The sequence below is a fragment of the Silurus meridionalis genome, chromosome 18, assembly GCF_014805685.1.
Source record: "Silurus meridionalis isolate SWU-2019-XX chromosome 18, ASM1480568v1, whole genome shotgun sequence".
Classification (NCBI taxonomy): domain Eukaryota; kingdom Metazoa; phylum Chordata; class Actinopteri; order Siluriformes; family Siluridae; genus Silurus; species Silurus meridionalis.
Window position 1 is genome coordinate 16,932,015 of NC_060901.1, and position 19,895 is coordinate 16,951,909.

The 19,895-nt window shown below is 39.4% G+C and overlaps 1 protein-coding gene across 1 annotated transcript; it reads left to right on the forward strand.

The window, feature by feature from the left end:
• Positions 1-1,469: 1,469 nt before the first annotated feature.
• On the forward strand, positions 1,470-16,652 carry nampt1 (nicotinamide phosphoribosyltransferase 1). The gene is made up of 11 exons (XM_046873184.1): positions 1,470-1,625; positions 4,570-4,726; positions 7,383-7,486; positions 9,416-9,544; positions 11,933-12,091; positions 12,182-12,318; positions 13,058-13,283; positions 13,378-13,497; positions 13,589-13,729; positions 14,246-14,380; positions 15,418-16,652. Exons 1-11 carry the CDS (start codon positions 1,572-1,574, stop codon positions 15,529-15,531), a joined length of 1,476 nt encoding a protein of 491 aa, XP_046729140.1. The 5' UTR covers positions 1,470-1,571; the 3' UTR covers positions 15,532-16,652.
• Positions 16,653-19,895: the final 3,243 nt, after the last annotated feature.

Consider the following 19,895-nt stretch of genomic DNA (forward strand, 5'->3'; position numbering starts at 1 on the left):
GTTACCGTAAGGACTGGAAATCAGGCTAGGATCGGCCTAAATCCCAGTTAGATAGTGAATAACAAATCAACTGAGGATTTTAGAGATACGACTAGCACTTGGCGTTAGTTTAAGTGTACTTAGAAGCGTGGAGGCTAACAATATGTATTTCCGTTTAGAGTAACATTTCTAATCACTCTAAATAGGGTCAGCCTCAACCTCTGATTATTTCAATATTATTCTATTCATTATCTGTGGTTAGAAATAATTATTGTAATAATTAAGTGTCACCTCTAAGGGGACTAAATAAAGTATGTTTAAAGTTGAGCACGCAGAGAGCGGCCGCAAGCATATAGTCCAACCTCTGGCAGCGACCAATACTGATTCGCTTATGACCGTTGACCAGTATGTTAATTATAGGGCCCATACTAGGATCTTGTGCGACTGTGTGAACCGAATGAACGAGTGTAATGCCAGAGCTTAATCAGAATAACTAGACAAACATCCATCAAAATTATACTATTAGTAAAATAACAACCTATGCAAATATTTATTGTTTTATCTAAATGGAGTCAGATAAAAGGTCAATAACAAAAATGAAGTAATACATTAATCCAAATCGTATTATCTAATGTGAAAGGAAAGATTAGAACGCGCGAGAATCCTTCGCCACGCCTCTGGAAACCGTCGTTGGACCAGTGGGTGGTTCCCCCCCTTACACCTGACATGACAAGACTTCACTAATGCTCTTGTGTCTGAATGATTACAAATCCAAGGTCATGTTCCATAGTCTAGTGAAAAGCCTTTGCAGTAGACTAAAGTTTATTATAGCAGGAAATGGAGAATCAATCTGTAATAAAACATTCAATATACACATATTGCTTTGATGATCAGGTGTCCACAAATTTTCGGCCTTCTAACAAAAACTGAGGAAGGACTGTTAATCAGTTGATTCATTTAGTCTGTTGGGAGCAGGGAAAAGCAAAATGTTCTCCATGACCAGGGTTGAGTGTGTGTGTGTGTGTGTGTGTGTGTGTGTGTGTGTGTGTGTTTCTCAGGTTTTAAACAGTTTCGTTCTTGTCAACCCACCACCAAGCCATCACATCTTGAGTTACTGAGTAATGATCCCTGGGCACTTTTATTTCAGTGAATACGCCATTGTTAATAAATCAAACCCCTTTTTGCAGATCATTCACTTGAGTGTAAGATGCTGGATTGCTGCCATATTGTCCAGTAACACACCCCTATCACTACATCACTGCACTATTTTGGGAGTTTCGCTCCTCTGTAGCAGGAACATCCTGGAAATGATCTAATGAACACTGCTACAGGGACCAAAAGCGAGTCCTGTGACTCCTGAGACACCTTCATGTCAGAAGCACTGAATCTCGACATGCAGCACGTTCTCCATTTTAGTCGTGAGACGTCACATGCGTCACTTATCTGACGTCACTGTCGGCGCACCAGTCTCGGTGTAAGCCCCGCCCACCCACACCGCCCTATTTAACTACGTGCTCGGTTGTGAGTTCACCACACAGCGGAGAGCGTCGAGAACAACGAGGCACATATTTACCTCCAGACAAGAGGGAAAGATGGAAACCAGGGATTCTAATTTCAATATATTGTTAGCGACCGATTCGTACAAGGTAAGCAGCCGGTAATAGATGATCTCGCTCTCGGGTCCAGGATCCGCGGCTTGGCCTTGTGAAGGCGCGGGATGCTGAGTGATGAAACCGGGAAAGGTGCTTTCGTATTGTCGAGGCCATCAGGCGGTGTGTGTGTGTGTGTGTGTGTGTGTGTGTGTGTGTGCGCGTGTGTGTGTGCGTGTGTGCGTGTAGGCCGGATCGGCAGGAGGAAATGGCAGGTAGGATGTACAAATTTGTAGCTCATGTTAGAACCAGGAAGCTCTCCTCCCTCTTTCTCCTGCACTCTCATCCAGACTGGCAGGTGGAGAAGGTTGAGGAGCCTGTCTCCGAACTCCAGATTTGAAAGCCATCATGGCTGTAGATGTTTAATCGCAGCGATCTCCTGGTGGATGGAGGATGACTTGACATGTCTTTGCTTCATCGCGTCCGCTCAAGCAACCAAAACTGAAAGCTCCTGATCTCTCAGGAAAGTGAAAGCTACTGTACAGCCTTTGTTTGTTTGTCATGCGTATGTTAATAAGCCAAACTCTTTTTCTGAAGCTGGTAAGGATAATGAGGGTGATGATGATGATGATGAGGGTGATGGTGATGATGATGAGGGTGATGGTGATGATGAGGGATACTGTTTTCGCGCCTCATGCAGCTCATTTTCATAGCTGATGGATATGAAACCTGAGGAAACTTACTGTGACGAGCTGTAGGTCAGATTCTCAAAGACACACACACACACACACAGTGTGAAAGGTCACTCCATGATGACCAGAATCAGTGCTGTTTCAGCTCAACCTTTGAACAATCAATTGATCATTGGTACAGGATTGATGTAAATGATGAAATCATGCTGAGGTGTGTGCTATATATGTATAATACATGTGTTATTTATTTATATATATATATATATATATATATATAATATACAGATCTGCAGACAGTAGGTTTGAAGGTGTTCGAGGGGTTTATTTACAGATTGAGTCATGTGAGAGGAAGGTGTAACATTAGAGGGGGAACTCATACCAGAAAGCTCTTGCATGTTTGAGAGCTTCTGTATACTGCGGAAGGCCGTATCCTTTTTTTAAAATTATGCCAATGACATTAAACACTAACAGGAACCCAGCATGCATGGACATTTAGACAGAGTAGTTTAATAAAAATGAATAAATGCACGTATTGGGGGGTTTTACAGAAAAACCGTAAAGCGTTTTGCTATTTTTTCGCCAGATTTTCATCACATCATTGAATGGGGCCTTTTCCTGGTGTCACAAGTTTGGAAAAGATCCACACAGGCTCGAAACTCTGCTTTTGTTCAATAAGGTTTTTTCAGTGTAAATGAAGGAAGTATTAAATGAATACTGAGTGTTCTTTTTGAAATGGACTGTAAGTACATGCTTGGGTGTGTGTATGTACTGGTACTGTGTGCAAATAAATATGTGAAAGAGAAAAAGAGCTGGGGGGCGCGTTAGCTTCTAAGTAAGACTGGTTGTGTACATATGGGATATGTAGTTACCAGTTATTACAGGTATTAGTGCAGACGTTATGTGCTTATGTTTACACTTCCATTTGGCACTCAGCTGCTCTTATGTCCGTGTTGGTCAGCATCACCGCAGCATGTCTGTGTTGCTGTGTAGTCAGTCAGCGTGAGGTGGCCCTTTTTTTCAATGGGATCGCTTGGAGTGACACACGCTTGGTTTGGGAAAGTACAACATCGTTATCACTTTTGGTCAAATAGCTGCGTTTAAATGATGTATGACGCATTTAAGCGATGCAGAACATCTATTAAACATTCATGAACAGATAATCCATGTGGTCCGAATGATTAAAAACTCAAGAGGCCATAGATTCAATCGTGACCTTGAAGCACCTTTTTAGAATGCACAAGGCATCGTGCTTTCAGAAACACACATATGTATTGTGTGCACGTTTCTTTGCCAATGCCGTGTCCTCCGAATGGAGATCATGTGCTTCCCCTCCTTCTTTTGTTGCGCATGCCCAGCCTGGCCACAGCTGTTCAGCTCTCCTGAGTGAGAGAGCGCGAGAACGAGCGCCAGCCAAGTGAGCAGTCAGAGATAAAATGTATCTGAGATGCCAGAATGAAAGCTGGAAGCCTGTGACAGAGTAACCCTTCTGCAGCGTTCTGGCTATCGAGCGCTGACCTTAAAGAAAAGGTCAATGATTCACTCAGGGGAACTGCACCAGGGTTTGACTCGACAGCTGGGCTTAAGCACGCTTTCAGGGTGCACATCAGACCTCTTGTTAGTCTGTCAGGATTTGGTGTAGTGCAGGACATTACTGGGCGCAGTGTATGTGTGCATGTGTTTGTTTGTGTGTGTATGTACTTATTGGGGGGAGTGTTTATTTGACACCATATTTAGGGTGTAGAATAAATACTAAAGGCAGAAAGTGGGGAAGAGGGCAGTTTTGCTGTCCTCTAGCTCTAGGGCTCAGAGTATATCTGTGTGGAGGGTCCAAATCTGGGGGAAACCGATTAAACAACCGATAGTTTTTAAATTGGATACCGGATATAAAACATATTAATTAAATATATTAATTATTTTATTAAAAACTGCAAAAAAAAAGGAAAGTACATCCAGAATGAATTAAAAAAGAAACCTCGAATAAGCAGCTGAGATTCGCCACTAGAGGCTGCGCACTTACTGTATAACGCAACCCTGAAAAACTATCAGTATGTTATGATAGTCATGATATGTTATGATATATCGAAGTGTGGTTTTGACTACAAGCTAACTAGGTATTTCCTTTTCATACCTGTAACCACTTATTACTGGCACTGAATCACGCTTGGGTCACAACACTGCCAATTTTTGACACAAACAAGTCTATAATGCATTAATTGTTTGTGTCTGAGTATTCCTTTTCATTTTCTGAACCTTAACTTGTCGCACTTTCAAAGCCGGTTGTTACTCTTCGTTGTTTTTGTCTCTTTCAGGTCACACATTATAAACAGTACCCACCGAACACTAGTAAAGTGTACTCATACTTCGAGTGCCGTGAGAAGAAGACGGAACCTACCAAGACTCGGAAGGTTAAATATGATAAAACAGTCTTCTATGGATTGCAGTACATCCTTCACAAATATTTAAAAGGTATCTGTGGTGTTTTTAGGTGCCTCTGTATTAGCTGTCTATGATCTAAAATCTGTGTCCGTATATGTGCAGTGTCCTGGAAAGTCCCATCATATGGCTTTATTCAGACATTTTCGACTGTACATAAGTCTGAAATGATACAGCTTTAGAGTGATTGTGCCCTGTGGTACACGCGCTTCAAGTTGTTTTGTTAGCAAGTGTTTGATTACAAACGCAATGAATTATTCATCTGTCTGTTTCTCTACGGCACATGGCTTTCCAACAACTCGAATCCCAACCTGTCATTCAGTGTGTGAAAGCATACTTGGCAAAGTGAAGGTTTAGTCAGGTTTAGGTGTTTTTATATATTTTATTGTATAACACTGAATTATAGAATTTTAGTGTACCAGTATTATTATTATTTATTGTTATTATTATTATTTTTACACATTTGTTTCATTTATTCATGTTTAATGATACTGATTGGAAACATTTGGCCATTTATTATAAAATACTGATTGTAAAGCATGTAAACCAGATCAATCAAACACTGTGTCCTATAAAAATTCTATTTATAACAAATTACGCTTCTTCTAATCAGACTGCTTTTCAGGAGCCAATAGAATACTGGACCGTGCTACACACACACACACACACACACACACACACACACACACACACACACACACACACACACACACACACACACACACTGTCTTTCTGCTGCTTTGAGACAATATCCCATTGATAAATCAATCTGGATCAAAAAAAATCACAATTAATTCATATTTCAAATTGTAAAGACTCAGAAAGAGATTCAGAAGTCTGTGGGACTTTAACAAAAAAAACATGTTTCTGACACAGACACAGAGTTTCCCGGTCTGAAACTCAACAGAGATCATCTTATCAGCATTACCTTATCTGCATTCTGTTCTTTGGTTTGCATACATAATGATTTTCTCAGTTGCTTTTTATTTGCTTCGTATTCCCTTTCAGATTTGGCCTGATCTCCTATTTTGTGTGTGTGTGTGTGTGTGTGTGTGTGTGTGTGTGTGTGTGTGTGTTTGTTTATGGAAATGGGAACGCTCCATTGATAGTCTGGAGCAAAATCTTCTACTACTAAGAGCCGAAAATTAGATTTGATTGAAGGCGTGGACTGAAAATAAATGTAACATTTTACCCAAAGTGTATTATATTGATGTGAAAGTTGCCATGGCTCCCATCACTGATGATTTTATTATCTTTAGAATTGAATAAACAGAAATTCTGTTCTGCTGAACTAAAGCAGTTTTATCTTCAATGTTTTTTAGTTACAGAACAATAAAAACAGAAACAATCCCATGAATCATACAATAGAGTTTAATGCCTAATACAGATGTTGAAGATATAAGCAGTATAGCCATATGTCATATCAGTGACCTCCTTTTGTGAGTCATTAAAATGCTCCTTATTTTTCAAAGGTTTTTCAAAATTTGGCAAATACCATTTCACATATATTCATTTAATGTTATTTGACTTTTTTTTTTTTGCAGTTAAATAAAAAAAAAGGTAAATGTTAAATTAGAAATTAGGATTGATATCAGTGACAACTTTTTTTTTTCCTCTTCACAAATATGTCATTGTGGCCCACATCAGATGCCACCACATGCCACCATTAGCCTTAGTCTGGGCATCTCTGGTCTTCCTTTTGTAAGTGAATGGAAATTTCCTTCCACATGTGATGAGTTTAAGCACGCGTGATGGAGTGAATCAGGTCGTATACTGTTCGCTCCTGTGTGATACACATCTGGCAACAGTAGCGCTACCTGAATCATGTAGGGGACGCGTGTGCCGAGCGCAAACACCCAACGTGGGCTATATAAATATAATATATACTGTATTTATTATATATATAATATACGATTCAGGTGACGATCATTTTTAGGTCTCCGATTGTTTCTAGAATTACAATCTCAGGACCAGAGATGCCCAAACTAAGGTGGGCTTTGGTGACATTTGATTTGGACCACTATTGCCATATACTCTATGAGAAGAGAAAGAAAAGAAAAAATGTCACTGGTGCAGTTGCAGACCATGGCAACTTTCATTTTAGCCCACAGCCTCTTATCGAGTCAAAATCACATTTGCTTCAGACTATCAATAGAGCGTTCACATTTGCATAAACAAATGTTTTATTCTATTCGGATTCTATAAATCATTGAAATACCACATACAAGCATGATCTAGACTTGTTACTAGGCAGATTGGATGTCTATGACATCACTAGTCAGAATCTCACTCATTTTAGTGGAACATTGTTTAGTGAATTCAAAGCCACAAGGCATGACCTGTAATAAAGGTCATTGTAATGTAAAACCATCATGTAGTAATAGTGTGTCGATGTAATGAAATATATTTAATGAATTTGTCATATCTCCAGGGTTAAGGATTAGTTACTAAAACCAGGCAGGAGGGAGGATTTGGAGAGGATGTATGTGTTTTTATTGCTGTAAGCTGGTTGTATTGAACACTGAATGACTATTCAATCACCCCGGGTGAAGTTTTATTTTTATTCATTGTCAAATGACTGCCGAGTTCTTGCCATAGTACTAAAAGGTTCCCACATGAGAACTTGTCCTGCATTCATTAATGGACGCTGTAATGTCATCTTCTCTAACACTCTGTTCATGGCTCACAGGGAAGGTCATCACCCCTGAGAAGATCCGGGAGGCGAGGGACGTGTATCGAGAACACTTTCAAGACGACGTGTTCAATGAGAAAGGCTGGAACTACATACTTGAGGTAAGAGCTTCAGGCTTCACAGACACTGCAGTGTTTCCATTTGTTTAGAGGTATTTTTTAGGTGCCTGAAAAAGCTATTTGGTAAAGTATTTGGAAAATAAGTATTTGAACACCCTGCTATTTTGCAAGTTCTCCCACTTAGAAATCATAGAGGGGTCTGAAATTGTCATCGTAGGTGCATGTCCACTGTGAGAGACATAATCTAAAAAAAAATAAATCCAGAAGTCACAATGTATGATTTTTTAACTATTTATTTACAGCTGCAAATAAGTATTTGAACACCTGTCTATCAGCTAGAATTTTGACCCTCAAAGACCTGTTAGTCGGCCTTTAAAATGTCCACCTCCACTACATTTATTATCCTAAATTAGATGCACCTGTTTAAGGTCGTTAGCTGCATAAAGACACCTGTCCACCCCATACAATCAGTAAGAATCCAACTACTGACATGGCCAAGACCAAAGAGCTGGGCCAAAATCCCTCCTGCAGTGTGTGCAAACCTGGTGAAAAACTACAGGAAACGTTTGACCTCTGTAATTGCAAACAAAGGCGACTGTACCAAATATTAACATTGACTTTCTCAGGTGTTCAAATACTTATTTTCCTCACTGTATATATATATATATATATATATATATATATATATATATATATATATATATATATATATATATATATATATTTTTTTATTATTTATTTTTTTTTTTTTCGGCCGAAAATGGCCCAAAAGTGCATTTTTGATCACCGAAAAAACATGGCTGAAACAGTTTGTTGTGATGATGCAAACAGAAACCGCGGCCTGCACGTGCTTGTCTAAAACAACATGTCTGCAGTGTCGACGTATTTCAGTATATCTGAGAAAGACCCACGGATAGCGATTTGCAAAACATGTAATGCCGAAATTTCAAGAGGGGGTTCGTCTGCAAAAACTTTCTCCATGTCGGGTTTAATTTATCACCTGAAATCCAAACATTCCGATCGCTATGCTGAATATGAGAATAATACGGCACAGAAAAGCAAAACCCCTCCGAGCATGCGCACTCCGTCTGTGGTGGACGTTTTTGAAAAGGCAGGAAGTTTCCCAGTGATATTGTTGTATTGTATCTTTAAGCAGTTGCACTTGTTCTGAATGCACTTTGTTTTTATGAAAGAACATATTTAATTTTACAACCTTTCAGCAGGCCAGAGGGTCTGTACATTATTATTTAATGTACACATGAGTGCATTTAAGTTAAACATTTAAGACTAAATTTTAATTTATTTTATCCTGTGCATTGTTGCAATGTGCTATAAATAAATATTTTCATAATTTGTAATTGATTAATTCTTTGAAACTTTAATATTAATTTATGCAATTGAAATGCCTTGATTTTAGTAAGGTTAGTACACAGTCATAGACATAAATGCAATCATAATAATAATTGGCACAATTTCTTTCGGCGTTTCGGTTTTCGGTTTTTGTCCTTGCTTTCCTCTTTTTCGGTTTTCGGTTTCGGCCCGGTGCATCCCTAGTATTAAGTAGAGTAGGCTATATGTACAGTACTGTGAAATGATGGCGAAAGCTGGTACGCACTGCCGTGGCGTAACAGCGGTGTACGACAGTCGTAACACGATTTGGTCATAAGTAGAGTAGGGTATATGTACAGTACTGTGAAATTATGCCGGAAGCTGGTAAAAAAAATAACGTACGCCGCGGCTAACGATTTTGGTCGTAAAGTCGAATGGTCGTAAGTCGACGACTACCTGTATTGAGGTTGATAACTGAAGCGCATTAGTCACAGGTGCTGTTAACGTCACGATCTTAGTGAAAAACAAACTGCTTGTGTTTTTCATGTACTTATACTGTAAGTCTTTTAGATCATAGGAAAAAATTATCTCCATCATGTTTATATAACGTGTAGGTTTTTCTTTTTTTTTTTTTTACTTTAGAAGTATGATGGTCATCTCCCCATCGAGATCAAGGCCGTGCCAGAGGGAAGCGTGATTCCACGGGGAAATGTCCTCTTCACTGTGGAAAACACAGATCCTGAATGCTACTGGCTCACCAATTGGGTAGAGGTCAGTATTATGATGATGATATCGGACTCATGCTCAAATTGGATACATTTTTATATTAGAAAAACGAAACACATCCCTTAAGAAAATTTTACCTCTTCGAATGTGGGCTACGCTCTTCTCTCTACGCTCACGTGAGTCCTTGTGCTTGCGGTTTAAGAAAAATATCTGACTGCTTGTCCTTGAGTTTATATCTCAGCTGATAGCAACAATATTTTTTATAATAACACTTTTCTCGGATTTATTTGGTTGGCGTTTTTTTTTTTTGTTAGTTTTTTTTTTAACATACCAAATTACACATACAGCATTCAGCAATAGCAAATAGGCTACACTTATAGTACAGTGTGTGTAAACTAGCAAAGGATCAATAATCGAATTTACTTCATTTGCTTATAAAATGCTGCATTATTTGGAAATAACGTTCTGTACACCTTCAGTTGTACACTGCATTTCGGCAGCAGGTTTATTCAATGCAGCAATTTGAAAAAGTATTCACTGTAATTTTCACTTCCCAAACTGATGTCTGGAGATGTTCAGGATGCAGGACACAGATTTAATGGTCTCAGTGTATGAGATGCTGAGTCATGATGCCATGATGATGCCATACGTCAGTCGGGTGCATGCGCATTACTTCTCCGAAAAACATAAATAAGTAATAACTATATAATTTTAAAAAAGGTTTGTTTTATTTATACACTTACCTTGTTCTTGTTTATTTGCACCATGTTTGTTGTACATCTATGCCTGATTGTGTAGTGTGTAAATTCAGAGGCCTTGGAAAAATGCCCTTGGCTTCCAGACGGTGTCGTCTCCAAGCCAGACGCCACTTATCTACTCTTCATGTTATGGGACTGTTGGCTCTACTTTGTATTTCAGTATCTTCTTTTCCACTTTGTGTGAGAATGTGAACGGTTTAAAGCAGTAATTACTGATGTCGGCTTCTGTAGTAGCGCATCACTTCCCAGATGCAGAGAGAAGGAATAGTAATAACTGATTTGTGACACATGACTGCACATTGTAGCTGCTGGTTTTACAGGCATGTGACCGCCTTGGCCATGCGCAGTTCTCCTCCGCGAGGCCTGCCTAATCTCCTGCTACATGACTCACATTATCGCTTCTTCAGAGTGTTTGTCAGTATCGCTGGAGAAGAACTTGATGAGCAAATGAGCATATTAAGAACTGGCAAAATGAAAAGATGGGATGAGTAGATGAGATCAAATTAACTGTGATTGTTTCAGACTGTTCAGGACCACAGACTACAATGGAAATGGGATTGGATGCCACGTGATGGTTCAGTCTGGTTCAGAACAAAACACTGGTTTCTGTATAATGGCATGTGTGAGTTTTGTGTTAATTTAACTAAATGGGGAATTAGGAGCTTAACAGCTGAACTGCTGAGAGAAAATGCACCTCCGGGCACATTGGGCCAAACAACTACCTATAACAAGTGACTTATATTTGCCTCGCTGTCAGTTTTATTATAATTAGGGCCTGGCGATATGAAAACAAAAAATCTTTTTTTGTGGTTCTACAGAATTTCTTTTCTGTAACTAGTCAACTTTAAACGTAACAACAACGTGACTGAAGTTTTCATTATTATCTTTATTAGTGTTGAAAACCCTCTGGTGGAGGAACGTTGTATTTTTAGTGACCGTGCCATAAATAAAGTGTCAGCATGGTGTAGTTAAATATCTGCAGAAGATTTTAATGAAATCTGAAAACGAATATTGTGCCATTTGAATTAAGCGTTAAATATTTCTGAGCAATAAGTAAGAAAATAAACTATTTAACCAATTTAAACATTTCAGTCCCCTCAAAAAACAATCAAGCAAATTCAAACCAGTAGTATTAATAACAGTCATTTTAACATTGAGCGTTCTTTCTATTCAGCGATCAGCCACTGAAATACAATAGTGACGCTTCCACCACCGGCTGCATCGGACTTTCAGCATATTTTGCATTTGACAGAAGTTTGTTCAATATTTGAACCTTTCAAATCCGAGCCTTTCCCAAAACACAGAGGAAACATTAAAACCTTTCTCTGTGGCACGAGGTTGTCCTGAGGTAAACAGCCGTCCGTCTCCATGATGTTGGACGCCGTTTCTGTGTCACATTCTTTCACACGTGAGAAGTTAATCAGGCACGCCGTCACGTGGTCGGACAATATCGTCTCTTAATTATTCTGCCTCTGGTGCAATGACAATGAATTTGATTGGATGCGTGCGTCAACATTTTTATAAAAAAAAAATCGTGATCCCTCGTTTTTAAGATAATCGTATTAAAACTTCAATTCAACTTAATAAAAAAAAATTGAAGAAATCACCTAATATAAAGAGAAAATAATAAAATATATGATTAATTATATGATTAATATGATGTTCTGTCGTATAGACCATCCTGGTGCAGATCTGGTATCCCATCACTGTTGCAACTAACTCCCGTGAGCAGAAGAAAATCCTGGCCAAGCATCTCATGGAAACTTCAGGAACGTTGGATCGCCTGGACTACAAACTGCATGACTTTGGCTACAGAGGAGTTTCATCACAAGAGGTGGGTATCATCACACACTGCGACAACATTCCAATGGTTTACTTTTAAATAACAAAGTCTAATGCAGTTCATCCTTGGCTCTGGTTGCAGACTGCTGGGATCGGTGCCTCAGCACACTTGGTCAACTTCAAAGGAACAGACACAGTGGCCGGGATTGTAGTTGTTAAAAAGTATTACGGCACCAAAGACCCAGTTTCTGGATTTTCTGTCCCAGCTGCAGAACACAGGTATGCATTGATATTCCTCAGTCTGATGGAAACACTCAGTAATGTTTTAGACGTTGTAGACTTTATAGCATGTCTTTTCATTGGCCTGTGTGTGTGTGTGTGTATGTGTATGTGTATGTGTGTGTGTGTGTATGTGTGTGTGTGTGTATGTGTGTATGTGTGTGTGTGTATATGTGTGTATATGTGTGTGTGTGTGTGTGTGTGTGTGTGTGTGTGTGTGTGTGTGTGCGCTAATACTGTACATGATGATCAGACCCTGGCTATATCTTCACACTGTGTAATTTCTCTTCCATGTCCTCTGGGCCACATTTACATTTATGGTATTTATCCATAGTGACTTACAACTCGTTGAGGGTTAAGAGCCTTGCAAGGACCCATTTGTGGCAGATTGGTGGTGCTGGGATTTGAACTCGTGACCTTCTAAAAGTCCAATGCCTTAACCACCTTTCTAATATCTTTCCCCCTTTGCAACACATTTCTTGTAATCTTTCTATGCTGATGACAAAAGTGCTTTTTGCATTCCGGATCATTAGTGCTGATTGCATTCAATCTGTAATGCATTGTGGATAAGCTACAGAGCAGGCATTGGCTACACAACATTGTGGACTGTGCTGCCCCCTTGTGGTTGTCATAAATTATAAGAAATTTGTTTTAAATAGAAGTCATGTTCGATTTATTGAAAAAAATTCTTAATAATAATGAATTCAACAAATTTTTACTTGTTTCCACTTTCCCAAAGCACAATCACGGCATGGGGGAAAGACCACGAGAAAGATGCCTTTGAGCACATTGTGAAGCAGTTCCCCTCGGTGCCCGTGTCTATAGTCAGTGACAGCTATGACATCTACAACGCCTGTGAGAAAATTTGGGGTGAGGACCTCAGGGAGTTGGTGGAGAAACGAAGCGCAGATGCACCTCTGGTTGTGCGTCCTGACTCGGGAAACCCTCTAGACACTGTACTAAAGGTAATGAAGTAATGGAATGAACTAGATGTCCATCAGTAGAACATATAAAAGATATTAAAGAGCTATTAATATAATTATTTTTACTATTTCATAGGTCTTGGAGATTTTAGGCAAGAAATTTCCTAGTGTCGAGAACTCTAAGGGCTACATGGTGCTTCCTCCCTACATTCGGGTTATTCAGGGTGATGGTGTGGACATTAATACTCTGCAGGAGGTATACACTCTTTTTTTTTCAGGTTTCTACATGCTGAATGCCAGCAGCATTGAGTTGAGCTGATGATCATGTTTTTTTTACTGTGCTGTAGATAGTAGAGGGGATGAAGGAGCATCGGTGGAGCATCGAAAACATCGCATTTGGATCAGGAGGTGCACTTCTGCAGAAACTAACACGAGATCTTCTTAACTGCTCCTTCAAGTGCAGCTACGTGGTGACAAACGGATTGGGGGTGAGATTTTCAGTATCCACAAACACATTATTCTACTATTCTTAAATAATGCTTTATTTCTGTTTTGAAAATACAGCTTTAATGGCAAATTTTTATCCTTATTTTATTTGATTTAAAAGGACTTCATGTTCATCTGATATCCTACTCTAATAAAGCACTTGACATTTAGACTGTGTTGCACAAAAATCACTTCTAATCTCTTTATTTCATTCAACTGTAGAGAGTCAGTGAACTGGAGATTATATTAGTAGTTGATCAGATAAAGGTGCTTTTTGACAGCTGTAAGGAACTTTTGCACCCCATACCATCAGAAATGCAGGCATTTACGTGTTGATGAGAAGCCAAATGGTCCCTCTCCTCTTTAGTCCGGAGGTCACAATGTCCATGGTTTCCAAAAAGAATATAGATTTTTGATTCGTTTGTCCACAGAAGAGTTTTTCCACTTGGTCTCAGTCTATTTAAAAAAAAGCTTTGTCCCAGAGAAGATGGCAGCATCTAAAATCCTTTTTTTTGCAGGTAAATGTCTTCAAAGACCCTGTAGCAGACCCCAACAAGAGATCGAAGAAGGGCCGTCTGTCTCTGCACATGACACAGAGCGGAGATTTTGTGACCCTAGAAGAAGGAAAGGGTGAACTGGAGGAGTATGGAGAGGTACATTTGTTTTTTATTTCCACCATATAATTACATTTTTATTGTTTTTAATATTTGATCGTTTGGCCGTAATCCACAGTGCTGTTAAACTCTCACATCAGAAGGTGATTTATTTTCTACAGCGAAGCTCGGAGAGCAAAAAGTGAATAAAAATGACCTTAAATGTTTATATTCTTATACATTAGGAGCTCATAAACAGAACTTTGCCACAAGAGGAAAGGTTTATAATAAACAGATGCTCTGCTTTCGTTTTCTGTAAGGATACATAAATACATACATTATTCTAAACACTTTGACCAAACAAATCTATAAATGTAAAGATTTTCCTTTTTATTTCCATTGAAAAATCCTCCCGTATATAAAGTTTAGCTTTACACACCTGGACGTGTTACTCCAAACATTCAGCTAAAATACTTTGTTGTGCCTCTCTAATTGGAGATTTCTATCCGGTACATCCCAGACCAGTTCAGTAAGAGGACTGGGCCGGCCATTCCATGATGGATAACACTCCAGACGACTGTTTGCTCTCTAGATAACGCATACAGAGCCTGGACGTACGCTTCAGGTCATTATCTTGTATGATGAAGTCTGTTCCAATGAGCCGCAGTCCAGACGGAATTGCATGGTGTTGAAGTATGGAATGGTTGCCATGATGGTTCCTTTCACACACAATGTCTCCAACCTTTCCTGCTCCAAAACGACCGCAAACCATTAAGCTTCCCCCTACATGTTTGACTGTGGGGTTGAAGCAGTCTGATTACATATTTTTTCCTGTTCTCCATCTTACATATGAATCTTCTGTTAGGGACTAAAAATTTCATATGTCTATCCAAAGACCTTTCACCTGTCATTCGCTGTCATGTGTTTTTGCCTTTTTGTTTAATCTCAAGAACCATAAAGGTTTTAACAGACTCCGCCTCTGATCCAGCAGCTTTCGAAATCTTCTCAATTATTGTGTATTGTATATGTTTAAAGTGAAGCTGGTGCCTGTGTTGGAAGAGTAAAATTCCTGTTATGTTTTTTTTTTTATTTTGCAGGATCTACTGCACACAGTCTTCCAAAACGGGAAGATAGTAAAGACGTACACCTTTGACGAGGTCAGAGACAATGCCATGCTCAAGCAGAGTGAAGTCGAGGAGCTCCTTCAGTGAAAGGCCAAAGCGTCCCAAACACACACTCCTTCTTCCCCTCCCTCATTTTAAACATACTTTTTTTAAACTCCGCAAGGTTGGAGCTATTTAAGAAAAAAAAATCCCAGCACTGAAAAAAATGAGAGAATGTAACCGATGGAGAATAAAAGAAAAAAGTAAGGAAGCAAGAAAGAAAGAAAATGCAGAGGATGAACCTCTGTCTGTTTCCTGTGTCTTTTGTGTACGCAGCTTTTTTTTTTTTAGTTTGTAGATTTTAAAGCTTCAATGTCTTTCTTTCGATTTGGGTAAAAATGAATACATTTCAGAAATTAATGACAGACTAGATTTGAACGGTCCGTTTCTCAGCTCCATGTGTGAGCAATCACAGCTCTCTGCTTTCAAAACACTTGAGCCAACACATGGAGGTATTAATACCAGGTGTGTTTGGAGCCGGGAAACCGTAAGCTGCTCATGTCAGTAGAGACGCAGTGGTGGAGTTGGGGAAACGTCCGATGTAAATTGTTTTAATGAGGTAATGTAACTTAATTCTATATGACCAAATTGTTGACCAGCCTTTGCTATTTGCTTAGACGTTTGTGGGAGACTGGATCCCCCCCAAAAAGCTGTAGATTTCTTTTCGTGTCTTTGGTTGACAGATTGAAAGAAAGAGTTGTGAAAATGTACTGAATGTGAACACCATGTATATGGACCAGGTCCTTTATTTTTTAATTCTATTTCTTTATGCAATCGAGGTGGCTAATTTGAAGGGATGCACTTTTTCAGTTTGTTTTCTTTTTCTTTTCTGGCCTTGTTCATCTTAGGTTCATTTTCCTTCCTCAGAGGAAACTATCCAAATACACTGCTAGATGTTAAACCATGTTGTAGAAACCTTCTCTAGTGTAAACATTGTAAAGTAGCTGTGTCTCGTAATGGGGGATAAAAAAAAAAAACACCTTTTTTTGTACAAGTACAAATGTCACTTGCCTCTGTTTTCTATGATGTAGAGAACAAAAAAAATTTTGGTTTTATTATTTAATGAGAATCATTTTAGAACAGCTTGGCTTCAGTATTTTGTATACTAACTGTTCATTTAAACTCATAATCATTATTTTTATGACAGAAGTAAAATATTGCCACAAATCTCACCGTAAATATCCATATATGATATGATGTGGCCAAAATGCCTTCTCTCTTGTATATAATGGTGGTTTATTTAAAGAGAGCTGGTTGCTTAGAGGAGATAGAAGTATATCATTCTTATTTTTGTTGAATTCTCCCATTTTATACCAGGCAAATATCCATTTAGTTTAGGTTTTGGTGGAGTGTGCTTAGTCGGCATTAAAGTAGAGGCTGGGTAAGTGAGAGGGTGAGTTAGTGGGTGGTTGGGGTTAGTAAATGGATGGAGTGACTGGGGAGGATGTTGTTGGGCGGGAGTTAGTAAGAGGGTGGGGTAAGTGATGAACTGGGGGGTGTGGCTGGGTGGGGATTAGTAAAATGGCGGGGTGAGTGAGGGATTGATGGGGTTGTTGCTGGGCTGGGTAAAGAAGTATTTTACTCATTGAGTAAAGGATTGGGGTGGATGTGAGTGATGGTTAGTAAGTGGGGGGTGAGTGAGGGATTGGGGTGTGTGGCTGGGCGGTGGTTGCGTGCGGTATGAGTGAGGATTGGGGGTGGCTGGACGGGGTGAGTGAGGGATGGGGGTTGTGGCTGGGCGGTGGTTAGTAAGCGGGCGGGGTGAGTGAGTAATTGGGGTGTGTGGATGGGTGGTGGTTAGTAAGTGGGCGGGGTGAGTGAGGGTTTGGGGTGGTTGTGGCTGGGCGGTGGTTAGTAAGCGGGCCGGGTGAGTGAGGGTTTGGGGGTTGTGGCTGGGCGGTGGTTAGTAAGGGGCGGGGTGAGTGAGGGTTTGGGGGTTGTGGCTGGGCGGTGGTTAGTAAGGGGCGGGGTGAGTGAGGGTTTGGGGGTTGTGGCTGGGCGGTGGTTAGTAAGTGGGCGGGGTGAGTGAGGGTTTGGGGGTTGTGGCTGGGCGGTGGTTAGTAAGTGGGCGGGGTGAGTGAGGGTTTGGGGGTGGCTGGGCGGTGGTTAGTAAGTGGGCGGGGTTAGTGAACGGTCAGTTTAGCGGCTCTAGGTTTAGTTGATAATGCCTGCTCATTTTAATTTACCTGATAGATTTCTGTATATGTTGGATGTTCCTTTTTTTCATTGAACCTCCTTAAATATTTTAAACTGAACTGGCAGTTATAAAACTGTCTGCATATTAAAATCGCACCCTCTCTCTTTGCCCTGGTGTTTTTTTCATTGTTTCTTTTTTTCATGGAAAAAAATTACGTGTATGCATTGCAAACGATAACTGATATATATACAGCTTCTTTGATCCCTCGTATTCAGTCAAGCAGTACCGTAACATAACATTTTAAGAAAGAGAACGACTGTACAATTGAGAGTTGAAATAAAAAGCAATATCATGTTGGTTGTAGTTTTTTTTTTGAAAGGTGAGAGACAGTATATTCATTGCTGGGAATTTTATTTGGATGCCCCTTTTTAAAATTACAAGAACCTCTAACAGAGTCATGAATCAATAAGGATAAAACCATCTAAATAATGTGTAGTTCTGCCACCAACACAGCTCTAAGCCTTTAAGACCTGCACCCCAAAAGACCTCTGAAGGTGTGTTGTAAAGTCCTCTTTCTCCATGGATAAGGCAAATCCAATAGATGCTTGATCGGATTGAGAGCCAGGGAATTTGGTGGCTGAAAATTTGTGTCGTTTTTCCAAATCATTCCAGAACAATTTTCGCAATGTGGATGTACAGGAAGCATAATCCTGCTGGAATGACTCACTGCAGTTAGGGATCATTGTTGCCATTAAGAAGTGTAATTTGGTCTGCAACAATGTTTGGGTAGGTGGCATGTACCATCTTCCCATAGTGCATCTCATGCCTTCTCTGGGGTCAAAAATAGATACATTAACATGCATTAAAAATAACCACGTTAAGTCACAGAAATTACCATTTCCCAATTTGTATGATATGATGAATATGAACACTACCTGAAGCTCTCGACCTGTATGGGCACTGACTAGCTATCCATCTTGTCAAATCAGCACAATATATAAACAATGCCCATACAGGTCGAGAGCTTCAGGTAGTGTTCATATTCATCATACTTCATCATACAGCACTGTTCCTGCCCCTCTTCCTTTCGTTGTTAATGTCACCAGTCTGCTACATTGACTACATTACATCTGCTACATTGACTCCTTATTTTAACATTGACTCCACATAAAATGCGATGTGCCATTAAAGTGATGGTGAGTGAAAAATACAGTTGCTATACAAGCAAAGTTAACTTCCTTCTTCTTGCCTCAACAACCATGAGCCTCTTCCCCCAAAGCTGACAGTGGACTCTTATCATCTCCTTTCTTCTATTTCTTTACAGTTACATTTTTAGACCCATTCAGAGCTCCATTGAATTAAGCTCACTCATCTGTCCACTGTCACTCCTGTACTGCTCTCTTCTTAGCGCACACCTCTCAGTTCCTTGCTTGAATACATGCCACTAATAAGAATCAGTATCAGAATCAGGTTAAATGTGTTGACACACTCAAGAAATTTGGTTCCAGCTGTTGGTGACTCTTAAAAGTACAGACATAAATAACAACACTACATTTAGCTTATAGACAAGACCACAAAACACAATACAGATCATACAGACAATACAGATTCAATAAGACCAGAATATACAGAGTATATAACAGACCAGTAATGTACATAAAGTGTGAGAATGCAGCAGTATTGTGCATCACATAAGATGAAGTTACTTTAGGACTTTTGTACAATATGCAGCAGCAATAGTGTGTGTAACATATTGGGATAAAGTGATGAGTGACTGTTCTATATTCTATATTTACATTTACATTTGCCTTGACGTACAAAAGTGCTTTGAGTCTCTAACAATTAATAAATCTATATCTATTCCAACAATATCATTCTGGACAAATATTCTGTATATAATAGCATTATTCTTTTCAATCATTCCATTCAGGTATCCTGTATATAATTAATTGTATAAATTCCTAGATTATCCTCACATCTATACATCATTTGAATATACACTGTGTATAACTTTTATACGGTTTTTACTCTATCTATCTATCTATCTATCTATCTATCTATCTATCTATCTATCTATCTATCTATCTGTCTGTCTGTCTGTCTGTCTGTCTGTCTGTCTGTCTGTCTGTCTGTCTGAACTACACCTCTCTGCCCCTGAACTTTTTTTTATTTTATTATTATTATTATTTGCTTTTTTATTGGAATTCATTTCCAGAATATCCTATGATTTTGGCTACAAGTGCCATCAGTATACCACCTGTGTCCGCTGTTGATC